General features: G+C 39.7%; 1 protein-coding gene across 4 annotated transcripts in view; it reads right to left on the reverse strand.

Annotated features, from left to right (window-relative positions):
* TMEM241 (transmembrane protein 241) overlaps window positions 1-13327 on the reverse strand; it is a 51271-nt gene that overhangs the window by 23447 nt on the left and 14497 nt on the right. For 3 of the 4 annotated variants that reach the window (XM_042869246.1, XM_042869245.1, XM_042869244.1), the window contains exons 8-13: window positions 12571-12619; window positions 11133-11178; window positions 10134-10169; window positions 5776-5810; window positions 4461-4530; window positions 764-857 (exon numbers count right to left, since the gene is read on the reverse strand). In XM_042869246.1, the coding sequence (XP_042725180.1) occupies window positions 764-857; window positions 4461-4530; window positions 5776-5810; window positions 10134-10169; window positions 11133-11178; window positions 12571-12619 (330 nt within the window). The remainder of the gene's footprint in view (window positions 1-763; window positions 858-4460; window positions 4531-5775; window positions 5811-10133; window positions 10170-11132; window positions 11179-12570; window positions 12620-13327) is intronic. The other variant, XM_042869247.1, reaches the window with a different exon arrangement.

Here is a 13327-nt window from a genome sequence, read left to right on the forward strand (position 1 = left end):
CTGCTTCTTCACTCCCCTTGTGAGGAAGCTGTAGGCCACAAAGACCATAATGAAGCTCTCTATACTGGACAAACCAAGCTTCATTTGCTGTTCTTCTCACTTGAGTTTCTCTATCACCTATTATTCCCTGACAGAGATGTTAAACGGGATAGATTCCAGGATATACTCCTGTCTACTTGAGCTGTCACAAGTCTCTAGAAAGAACAGGAATTGTTAACTATTACAATCTGAGCCAGATTATCCAACTAGTCTTTCATCCACCTAATTGACCATCCAGACTGTAACAGCCACATTTGAATACAAGAGCACTGTAGCAGATACTGTCAGAAACTCTGGAAATGTCAAGGCAAATGACATTCTCTGCCCCACGATGATGGCAGTGGGAGTTCTGGTGCTTACCTTCACAGAACTGCTCTTAGTTCTTGATTCTGACATACTGGAAAGAGGTGATGCACACACTATCAGAAAGAACATTTTTCTCCAAAACACCTTTGGCATTTTTTGATTTACATTGCTTGAATTCAGTAGGCCAAATCCTCAGCTACAGTAATCAGAACAGCTCCACTGAACTTGGTCTATACAAAGTCTTTTATCTTTGCTAATGATTCAGGTTTACTATGGACTCAAACGATACCTGATGGATACCTAATGTCTATGAGCAGCCTGAATGGACAGGCCCTATCAAGTAGGAATAGCGGGGGAAACTAAGGAAATTCAGGATTTCCTCTGTCCTCCTACGTTCCTGTATGATCTTTTTTCTTACCTTTGCAAGGAAACTCCATGCTGCGTATTGCCCTGAGGTTGTGCTGCTTTTTAGCTTCACTGTGTGCAACATCAGAAAGAATCCCAAGAGTCCACTGCAAAGGACAGGGAAAACTTGTCAATAAAGTCTCTTAATTTCAGTTAAGCGGTCTTTTACAAGCATCTCAGTTTTCCTAATGTAGATCTGAACAAGTACCCTTCAAGTAGTGTTAATCTCATTTGAACAAAGCAAGCTGGTCAACAAAAGAGCTTACATTATGTCCAGCAAATCCGGGGTTTTGTTCAGTCAGTGACTGGGGTCTGAGTAAAGCAAGTCTTAATGGCTAGTCTCTAATATACTTGTGTAATCAGAAAAGTAGAGATTATTGGAAAAATGGGGCCAAATATTCACCTTGAGACACTTGAAACAGCTTTAAATAAAGGCAATGCTGATTTCAAGAGAAGCCACATGGTTGGCAAGAAACTTACTTCCACCTCCACAGAGGTTGAACCAAAGGATAACCATTGGAAAGCTGCTTCCTGAAGCTTTCAAGCTGTTTAAACTTCATGAAACCTATTTTCTAATTAAGAACTCAAATATATCCTTCCCAGATAACAGGTAGAAGATTCAACAGCAGTAAAGAGAGAACACTCCAAAGCTCTTATTGACAATGCAGTTAATTTTGACTCTAAAGTCATATAGGACAGTAGTCCCTCCTGTAGCCAATGCTACCTTTGAAGAAACTTTGTTCCACAGCTAATCGGACCTCATGAGGCTTACAACCTTTGCTGTGGATTTTTTTCTACTTGTAACATACTCTCTGAACACTGAAATAGCGTAAATTAGCAAGAGGGAATAGAAAAGGACTTCAAGATACATAAGGCTGTGGGGCATGAGAGATTACTAACTACCATGGGAAATTGCATGGTAAAGGAAATAGGATCAATGGGGCCCTCAGGTGGAGCAGCAAGAAGTGCAAGAAGTTTAGCAAAAAGTCCTTGAAATGGATGAGCAGTTCTCGATATTTGACATCTTCCCTGCAATAGCAGGCTAGAATTTCTACGCTGGACTCCAGCACCTGAGCAAAGTGCTGCTCCCTGCTCAAGGCATGTAGAAAATCATGTCTCAACCACATGTCAATACACAGCTATTTGTCATACAGTAAATGGTAGTGTAAGGTAACTGCCCAGAAGCAGGAGGCACTATGGTTTCCTACACTGAGCCATTAGCACCAGACCCCAGTAGACACAGCTAAGAAAGACAACACTTTAGTGACAAAAAACAGAAGCAAACAGAAGCTACCAGACACACAACATCCCACCCTGAGAAATCAGACAGTTCAGTGAAGCACCACTGCTCAATATTCTGAAAGTCCAGTAGCTGACTAAAATTTGTTCTGCACCTTCTGTCCTGGTGAAAAGTGCTGTTAGTCAAAGTGACTTGAAGATGTTTGGTGTAATTCAGACAGAACAGCTAATTATTATACCTGAAATACTAATGTCAGAATTAAATTCAGGCCACGAAGATGGTGAAGGGCCTGGAGCATCTCCCCTATGAGGAAAGGCTGAGTGAACTGGGTCTGTTCAGCCTTGAGAAAAGGAGACTGAGAGGGGACCTGATCCAGGTCTATAAATATCTAAGGTGTGGGGGGCAGAATGGCGAGGCCGGACTGTTTTCAGTGGTAAGTGGAGACAGGACAAGGGGAAACGGCTGGAAACTGCAGCATAGGAAGTTCTGCACAAACATGCGCAAGAACTTCTTTACGGTGAGGTGACGGAGCACTGGAACAGGCTGCCCAGGGAGGTGGTGGAGTCTCCTTCTCTGGAGATGTTCAAGACCTGCCTGGATGCCTACCTGTGCGACCTGCTGTAGGGAACCTGCTTTGGCAGGGGGGTTGGACTCGATGATCTCAGGAGGTCCCTTCCAACCCCTACAATTCTGTGATTCTGTGATTCTGTGAAATATATGTTTGTTTCATTAAATAAATAGAGTAGTTTGCATCTAACTACTAATGCCTCAGACATTCTGAGCAGAATATTTATCTGCATCAGTTACCATTACTTTATGTTGTAGAAGTTTCCTTCAAATTCTTTACATCTACAGAGACACTGCATGACAAGATGGTGAGCAACTGAGATCTATTCCTCTTCATCTATTCCATCTATTCCTCTTCAATTGTTTTAGAAGAGTGTAGTGTACAGTGCCATCTAATACACGCATGCTGAAGCTGGGTCAATGGAAACAGAAGCAGAAGTCTGCAAAAGTAATAAAATACTAGTAGCATGAAAGAGAATATCCAGGATAGCTAAATATCCATTAGAACCTGTCTGACCATGTTGTGGTGACCAACATTGCTGCACCAAGGGCAAGTCATGCCTGACAAACTTGGTGGCCTTTTATGATGGAGATATAGTGTCAGTGGATAAAAGAAGAGCAACTGACGTTATCTACCACAACTTGTGCAAAGCATCTGACATTGTCCAGCACAACATCCTGGTTGCCAAATTGGAGAAAAATGGATTTGATGGATAGACAACTCGCTGGATAAGAAATTGGTTGGATGGTCACGCTCAGAGAGTTGTGGTCAATGGCTCAGTGTCCAAATGAAGACCAATGACAAGTAGTGTTGCTCAGGGATCAGCATAGAGACTGGTGCTGTTCAACACTTCTGTAGGTGACATCGACAGTGAGATCAAGTGCATCCTCAGCAAGTGTACAGACAACACCAAGCTGAATGGTGCAGTTGATACACTATAGGGAAGGGATGACATCCAGAGGGATATGGACAGGCTTGGTAGGTGGGCCCATGACAAACCCATGGAGCTCAGCAAGGCCAAGTGCAAGGTCCTGCACCTGTGTTGGGGCAATCCAAGCACAAGTACAGGCTGGGCAGAGAATGGCTTGAGAACAGCCCTGAGGAGAAGGACTTTACTGTGAGGCTGGTGAGACACTGGAACAGGCTGTCCAGTGAGGTTTTGGATGCCTCCACCCCGAAGGAGTTCAAGGCCAGGCTGGATGGGGCTTTGAGCAACCTGGTCTAGAGGGAGGTATCCCTGCCTATAGCAGGGGGTTGGAGCTAGGTGATCGTAAAGGTCCCTTCCAATCCAAACCATTCTATGATTCTATGATTCTTCAAGAAGAAACAGACTTTCCCTAGCTACAGGGGAACAAGTTATTCAACAGCTAACTGCAATATATATAATATAGTGTGTACATTTCTTTCTCAAAAACAAACAAACAAACAAAAAACACTTCAATACCATAAAACTATCTAGACAGGGAAATTATTTAACAATAATTTTTAATAACACTCTAATGCAGAATCAAAATACAAATACAATTCCTAACAATCAGGAAATCTTTTTGTCATCAGACAGCTTAAAAAAATATTTTCTTCTCAGAGGGGAAAAATATTCCAATTTTTTTTTTTTCAAATAAATTTCTTGAGGTAATTAAGACCTACAGGAAATATACTCAATCACGTTTACCTCATTTGTGACAAGACAAAGTCCAGCACATTTGAACTCATGCCTTCAAATGAATAGCCACAGGTATGCACCGATACATATTCTCTGGAGTTTTACTGGCTTATGCCAGCACAAACTGGTATAACTAAGGTTTTGAATCCTCTGGAGTTTTTAACTGAGGATCAAGGTTGAAACTTAACATTATCTTTTATTATGAAAAAATTCACACATCCACATAACAGAGAAGTTACCTGGCACAGCAACTGCTATGAAATCTGTAGAAGTAGAGGAATGGAAAGTCCAAGGCACTGAAGAGATCACCTGAGGGACAAAGCAATATACCCAGTGGAACACAGGAAAAAAAAATAAATTACCCTCTGTTAAAAGCAGGGAACAGTAATTATATGAACATTACCAGTTTAACATTCCTTTGAGTCTTTACAGCTGGCTGACTTTTCATTTATGACGCTTTTCACATTTCTGGTCTGCTTAATTTCTCTGTGACCTTGATTCTAGCCAGTTCCTGCCTTTGCTTGAAAGGAGGAAAGGAATTATATAAGACTTAAGAGCATTCTTTGCTAGAATACAGATGATCCTGCTGAATCAATAGTTGCCAGTGCTAGTGGCTTCTTTTATTTCAGAGCTTGTGATTGCTCCTATTGAAGCAACAGGAAACACAGATACATGTTGGCTGCTTCTCCCTTTGGAATTTGAACTCTGCGACACAGAGCAAAGTCAAGAGGTTTCAGAGAGTCCTCCCAAATCAAGGCAGAGCTCTGGAGTACTTGCATTTCCAAGAATGTGGGCTCTGGCTGCTCTCAGTAGCAACAATTCCTGGGGCTCCTACAGCCCTTGGGCTCTACAGATCAAGAAGATGCTCCATCTTTCACATTTTGAAATGCTTACTTTTTGAATGCATTTCTGGCTCTCCTGATGGGAAAATGCTAGATACACATGATAAATCACCAATCTGAATGGGATATTCAGGTTTATTTAAATGCTTTTTCCTTTGCTTTTCTGATTCAGAAAATGTTTCAGTGAGAGCAACAGATGGACACCTTTATCATTCTAAAGGATAGATACATGTATGAGAGGAATATTTTCCACCATTCAGTTATGGTGGAAATACTCAAGTTTCTGTTACTTTAGCCTGTAATCTTTTGCTACTCCAAATCCTGTCACAGGATGCGATACATCTTAAAGCAACAAAACGTTTGCATGGCACTGAGGGAAATGCAGAGAAGGAAATGCAGTAAATTTTGTGAGCGCTGGAACACTGCGCTCAAGAGGTTGTGTTGAGTGAGGGAATCCTTGCTCTTTACCATGTATCACCTCAGAAGCTGTTTTTTGCTGGTTGTCTCACACTGCTTCTTCACAAAGGGCACTTCAGGAAGATATCAGTAAGTATCACATGAATTACACAAAGTTGTCTACCAATATAATATTATCAGTCATATTGCAATTGAATTCCAGAGAAATCCTTCTATGAAGACTGACCTCTAAAAAGAAGCACGAAAAGGAAAGGAATATGGAAATCTGAAAAAGCAGCAACTTAATCCACTTTACCTGCCGGATGGGATGCAGAAGCCAACAGCACCACACTAAAAATAAAAATAAAAAGGATTGATTTCATATTGCAGTAATTATGACCTTGTCCAAACATTACGAATTGGCAGCTTTGCAATTTTATTCATGGTGAAACTTATTCCAGTTAAGTAAAGTAAATGAGGCATACATATCTTTTAAAAGGTAGCTGGAAATGAATCTTCAGGGTTGCCTTAACACCATCTTTAACTTGCAAGAGGGCTGTCAACAATACTTAAACATGTCTTCTATGGCTCCATCTCAAGAAGCAGGTCTCAAAAACCTTCAATCAGAGAGACTCTACTCTGGGTAACTTGTTCCAGAGTCACCCCACCCTCCCAGTGAAGAAGTTTCTCCTGATACTCAGTTTTCAAGCTATCAGGAGCAACTTATGGCTGTTGTTCCATATTATATTACCTGACTCTCCTTAGAAGAATTTGGCTTGGCCATCTTTTTAACTCCCTTTCAAGAAAATGAAAGCAATTATTTAGGTAGCACCTTGGTCTCCACACTGCCAGACCAACTCCTTCAAACTCTCCTTCCAGTACGCTGTATGCTCCAGGTCCTTAACAATGTCACTAGACCTGCTCTATCTTCAGCTTCTTGGTGTCTTTCTTGAACTGGGATGCCCCAAACTGAACAGAGTACTCCGTCTGCAGTCTCAGCAATACTGACGGTGACTTCACTCAACGTGAAGTAGTCCTTCTAACGCAACCCAATTTGCCATGAGCTCAGGCTACCGCTTCACAATCATCTTAGCATTTCATTACCAATTCCCTTCCAACAAAGCTGCTACTCAGCCAACTGGTGACACCACTGAGACAGAATCTATAGGAAATTATAACAATGTCTAGACTTTAATGCCCCCTGTCCAAGGGAGAATTTCAACTGTCTGCACAAATGTCTGTGTTTGTAGAAATGTCCACGTATTGCATAAAAGTCAAATACCCAGTCCTAAGAATATGGTTGCACATGAACAGCACATTCATTCTCCAAATGTCAATTGAAGAAAGAACAAATGCTGCAATTAAACAAGTTAGAAAACTGCATGAAAACAAAACCAAGCAGCAGCTCAACTGATGCATGCTTTTTACAAAGATACAAATGAGCAAGAAAATGAGCTGTGACCTGATCCTCATCTGGAGAACTAATTAAGACTTCTGAGGTCCTACATGGTCATCACACTGAGTTTGTGGTACAGAGCCTACTTCAACACTGTTAATTCTTCATATAGATTTCTTATCTTTTTCCAGATGTTTTAATTCCACTTTGTTTCAAAGGTGGAGCACTGTAGGTTGGAAGAAGCAAGAAAGTCTGCCAATGCAGAACTGCAGCTTCCTCCAGACACTAACAACACACGTTCATTACAAAACCAAAGGGCAATAGGGAGAAGGAGAAAGGAGTATTTTCTTCTCACTGCACTTAGGAAGGTGAAAAGACATTCATTAAAGTTATGAATGCTAACGCTAGGTATTTTTCCCTGGCTAATTACCAGTGATTTTTACAGTTCACTGGGCCCAGTAATAGCAGTAAAGCACAAAGTCAGTCAGTAGAAGGTTACCTGATAAGTTAAAGCAGAGGAAAAGCTCAGAGTGGTTCCCAGCACACATGGCAGTGGCTAGAAAACTGAATGTGCTGCAAATGACGTATCTAGAGCACTACAGTATCATCAGTGTGCGTATAGTATTGCTTCTGACTCAATAAGAAAGACAACAGGCAACTGGAAGTAGAACTGTATCAACAGTGATGAGAATTATGACTAAGCTATGTTTCTTCACTTTTGCTTTTTGCATTATCACTTTTCAAATAAAATAAAACAGTGAGATTGGAAAATGCTCAAAGAGAAACTTCCTTCTGGAACCAAGAGGGATTGATAACTATACCAGACATCCCAGGCCTCAGCCCAAAGAAAACATAAGGAAGAAAACAAAACCTTCCCTGTGAAGTGTGGGGATGGTTAAGGTCAAAGGGTTAGATGGCATTAAAGATGTGCTGCAACTCTGCCCTAAACAGAATATCAATAAAAAAGGCACCATTATGTTATAAAATCAGATTAGGGATCCAGCGGGTTCCAGAAGGACAGCCTGGATAGGGGGCTGTAGCAGGAACAAAATCCTTACACAGGGTTTCTCTGCTCCCCTCTTCTTACCATATACTGGGAGCTTAACCACCCGAGCTTCCTCCCCAGCTAAAACAGTCTTTGAGAAGCCTTACTTAGAGGAATCAGCTTGCTAACTCACAAAACTTAATGCTGGACACCATCTACCTGAGATAAGCACATTTACAGTAATTTTGACCAAGAACTGTCTATCAGAAGTTTGTGCTCATGCAGGTTTCAGAATAAAATGTTTTCTATTCAGTGCGATTTAAAAACATTTTGGCCTGTTTTCTACTGAAATTAAGTTTCTGCAATAATTCTCTGTCAGCCACTCTATACCGCTCTCAAACACAATGACCAGCTTCATCCAAATGTGGGGAGTGGCAGACCTGTCAAAGATATCTACATGCTGACAGGTCTCATGAAGGGACAAATCCTGCCAGTGCTTTTGGCGTCTACGAACACATTTCTGCTTTAAAGGAGATGCTAACAAAGTCATCTCTTAATTTGCACAACTCCTCTGAAAGGAGTATAGGAACTCTAAGTTCTTAAACACACAGGACTGTATGTCACAGTTCCTTAGTGAGAAGCTTCTCCTTTCTGAAAACCTCCATAGCAAGATTCATCCTTTCCATGTGATGTAGTGCTCCTGCTCTCTGCTGGACACAACTTCACAGACTTCAAAGGATCCTATAAGCTAACACGGCAGGGAACAGGGCATGGACTTTTCAATCATAGCTGCAAAATTAAGACCTTGGCCAAAATCTGAATTTAAAGGTTCAGGCCCAGATGCAATTTTCAACTAAAATAGCAACTAAGAGCCAGAGTTGGGCAGCTGATAAACAACAACAAAATCAATTCATTTCACTGCTTGTTTAATGATTCTTATTTCAACATTAGACATATATTTGTACCTCATTCAAGACTTCACAGATTACCTCTGCACACAGCAGCATATCTGCAAGCTCCATGACTACCACACTTCAGAACAATTTCAATAAATATAACCACATCCTCTGAGTAAAATTGATTTTCTTTGCACTTCGCACTAAATAGAAAACAACAACTCACTTAAAACAAGAGCCTGCTTCAAGCAAATTGATGTTCAGGTATTGTTAATGCTTGGGATCCTGGTAAACAGACACTGCAACTATACAAACCCCGCATCAGTGACCTGCATTACTTACTGGAAGCAGAAGAGCTGATCTGACTATGATAGAAAGAGGTATATGCTGTTACCATGTTGATGACATTCATAAGGTAAATGGAAACTGATGTTAAATTTTGTCCTCACCAGTGTTCCTGATGTATTCCTACCAGGGATCTTTAGTGTGGTCAGACTAAAGCACACAATCAAATGATAAGAACAACTTCAATTTCCTATGATTATGCCTAACTTCTGTGTTCCAATTTGACCTAAATCAATTTATGTCTTTCAGTCCTTATAACCATCCTCCTCCCATAGAGCTCCATATCTGTAGTCTCATAGTCCACAGCATTCTCATACAACTTTATTTACCATTCCAAGAGGCCAATATATACAAGCAGATGTGATTATGGATGGACAAGGATCTAGTGAAGGCTCTATATGCCTTAATTTAAATAAAACCTCACAAAAATTTAGTGGAAGCTACGCACGGCAGGTACGCTGGTTTGTATGGTTCTTCTGGAGAAATGACTGGGTTTTTCTAATCTTTTTTAAAAATATTTTGTTTTTGAGAAAAATACAGGGGACTCTGGTGACTCAGGCTCTTTCACTAACTGCAAAATAACAAGCCAGTTTTATATCTCCAAATCGGAAAAACAACCAAATGTCTGAATTACTCAGTTCTGCTGACAGCACTCTCAGTAGTCAGTTATTGCTCAGGTTCTTTGCACGTGGTTCTTTTATAATCACTGCCTCCCCCTCTGGCAATTTGGTACAAGTTTGTCTGTGGTGAAGGTTTTGCCAGCGAGTTACTCTGTAAATATTATTTCTGGAAAAGAGAGATCACTTGTGCACATGGTGATTAAAAATTCATAATTAACACCTCGTTATCTCCCCAGGTGTACATTGGCATGTCCACCTACAGCCATAGCCAAAATCATGCAGCTGTTAAGCCGTATTTTTTCAATGCATGTCTTGCTATATAAATATATTTAAGTAGTGGTAGCTCTGAGTTTCCTAAAGTAGTCATGTTTGAAGATGAAAATATATGCTAAACAAACCGGCCATAGTGTATCAAAGGCTTATTCATTTTACCTGAATACATAGTTGATGTACTGTTGGTCCAAGTCACTGGGAGAGAAGAGGAAAAAATAAGGTATTCTTTCAGTAATGCTGTTCACTGATACAAATAGATCACTATACCAAGTAGTAGCACAATATTACGACATATCTACATAATGTCATAATTATGTAGCATGCTTATATTATTTCCTATATTTTATAAACATTCATATTACAACATTATGCGGATAGTTTATCAGCATATTAATTTACATAGTATTTGCACAAATTCTGTTGCTATTCTGTTACACTGAAAGTAAAGATATGGTGAGCCTGGCTCACTCATTCATCATTTTAACAAAGCTCACTCATCATTTTAACAAAGGTGGAAAATGATTTTGAAATAAAGGAGCCTCTCTGGACCCTATATACATGTTACGTACATATACATAACACGCAGTGGCAACAAATCCATCCCTATACAGACAACTGCAGACACCATGCATATGCTATATGAACACTGCACCTATTTTCAAAACAACTTCTGCAAGGCTGATGTAAGACTGCATACAGGATTGGTGCAACATTTCAAGGTCTTTGAGTTACACAGACACTGACACCCTGTGGCATCCCATCAGCCGTTAAACCCTTTTGAGATTGTGTCACAAAGGGAGATACTGACACATTCAAACCATGAAGCTTTAAGGCTAACACAAACTAACATTTCCTCTTAATGTCAGTGACGGTAACTATGGGACCTTTTTCCAGGACTGAGTCATCATCCTTTGATAATACACTGTTTAAAACTAATTCAGTGTTTGTGTTAGCAGTATAAACATCAATAACCACATGGTATTGCTGGGATTATCAACAGTATGGCTCTTCTTGTAACAAAAATCGTTAATGATTAACCAAGAGTGATGCCGTTCACACAGATAAAGCAGAGATCCCTACAGTTTAGCTGAGTGCTATGTACATCAGTCCTCTTTGATAGCAATTCCTTCTATTTAAAAGAACGTGAAAGCACATTACCTTAAAGAATTAGGCTTCCATAACTTGTGAAATACTTTGTAAGCCCCTGTAATTGCAATGACATAGATTTACCATAACACGCAATCATTATGACAAACAACAGCTTATTTGTTCATGGTACTGATAGAACCCTCTGAATCACACTTAGCAATGTGGCACAAAAAATGCCTAAATCATGAGTAAAACCAGCCTATCACTTCAAATTAACAGCTTCCAGAGTGTTATCATCTCAAAATACTGTCATGCCATGTGTGCTTCTGCTAGTCCAGCTCACGATAACTAAAAAACATGGGAGGGAAGTACACGTGCGTGTGCAAATACATAAAGTGCTGTAGATTTTTTTTCTATTTTTCTGGGTAACTTCTATGATATGTTCATCTACGTAGACCCTACAGTTGTCTGTTCCGAGTCATCTTTGCTGTTTGCAGGATCTCCAGGCTCTTCACATTCTTTACCAATTCATTTTTCAGTAGGCAATATTTTGCAAAAGAGAAGCCTCAGCTCAGCTCATCCCTAGTTACAGCAAACAAGTATTTCAAGTGATAAATCCCTAGATTTTTTGTTTTATCTAAATGAGCAGGTGTTTATAACATTTCCTATAGAAAAAAATACTTCTTATTTATATATTAACAACATTTTAGCACATGATGTCTACATCTCCTTAAACACAAATTATAGATGCATAACCTGTGAGCTGCAAATTTTACAGTATGAAAGACAAATTAAAGAAATCATCCCCAATTTGCAGACAAGACTTACCATACAAACAAATCACTCAGTCTACAGGAGATCTAAGAACCAAATACAAATCCCTTACTATCCAGCTTAATGTTCCAAAATACACAAATCTCCTACTTATATACTGCTACTCAGCTTTTCTTCAGATTTTTTTTGGCATCTGACTGTTTTCAGCTTTTCAGGGAAGAATTACTTTACCTAACAAAAGAAAAATATAAAAACCCTACAGATCATGCAACACATTGTTAATTAACTTCTTTATTTAAGAATACATATGACTGCATCAAAACCCCCAACATTTCAACACCCTTCTTCTGGAAACATTCCATAATATTTTAGAATACTTTTTTTTGTCAACTTTTAAATAAAATCTGTGCGTACAAAAAAAAATTCAGTTCTTCATGTTTCTTCTCCCCTCAGAGAGGAAAAGGGTCTCTTAGTGGGCAACCATTAAGAACTCCAGAAAACTGTAGTGTTGATTAAAATGTATATGCATTTTCTTCACCTGTCTTCTCAGTCTATTTGCTGTTGTTTTCAACCTAAAGGCTACAAGAGGAAAACATTTTCTTATCTTTACTATCCTTTTTATTTTAAAATGTTTCTTACATCAAAAACCCTAAATATTTAAAAAAAAAAAAAAAGTTGAATTGCATCTTCAACAAATTCACTCTTCATAGTCGTTCCTTCAAAGATGACTTACCAACACAGACCAAGTGAATTAGAGCCCACAGATAACCGTTTGGATCAAACTGCAATAAAAAACATCTGGGTAAATAAAGGTATCATAGAATTATCAAGATTGGAAAAGACTTCTAAGATCATCTAGTCCAGCCATCAGCTTGTCACCACTATGTTCACTTAACCACGTTCATACATGCATAAGCAATGCTATTTCCCTGCAGTTAGCTTCGTAAAGCAAGTACAGTGGGAGCTATAGCACAAATGAAAAGAAGACTAAAGAAGGCTAGAAACTTTTCTATTCTTAGAGATATGGCACATGCCTGGTAGCTGTACCCTGTTATCCATGTTCTCAGCCCTGGTGAAAACAACTCTGTTTCTTTGGGATACAGACATCATTCTAGATGACCTGAGACTATGGACGCCAGCCTGTATATTCTTGTATCATAGCCATTTTTCTAGTATCATAGCCCCATAGGATCATTTTTCACTTAGCAGAAAGTTAACTTTTGATCTCCCAGTACGGATGGATGGTCAGTCACAGAGGGACAGGTGGATCAGAGGAACCACTAAGGTATTGAAAGTGGTGCTTCCTTGACCCTTTTCCCCTAGCAACCCCTGCAGTCTGTTTCCCCAAGGTTCTCACTAACTGCAGTGCATCCAAAAGAATGCTCCCAGCAAGATAGGCTCTCTTCATAGTCAATTGAGAAAAATGAATGTTTGCTTTCACAAGTATACACAAGAAGTTCCTACTCTGCACCATGGACCATGATGAACAG

The sequence above is a fragment of the Lagopus leucura genome, unplaced genomic scaffold (genome assembly GCF_019238085.1).
Source record: "Lagopus leucura isolate 7727_CA_CO unplaced genomic scaffold, USGS_WTPT01 Super-Scaffold_100002, whole genome shotgun sequence".
Taxonomy (NCBI): domain Eukaryota; kingdom Metazoa; phylum Chordata; class Aves; order Galliformes; family Phasianidae; genus Lagopus; species Lagopus leucura.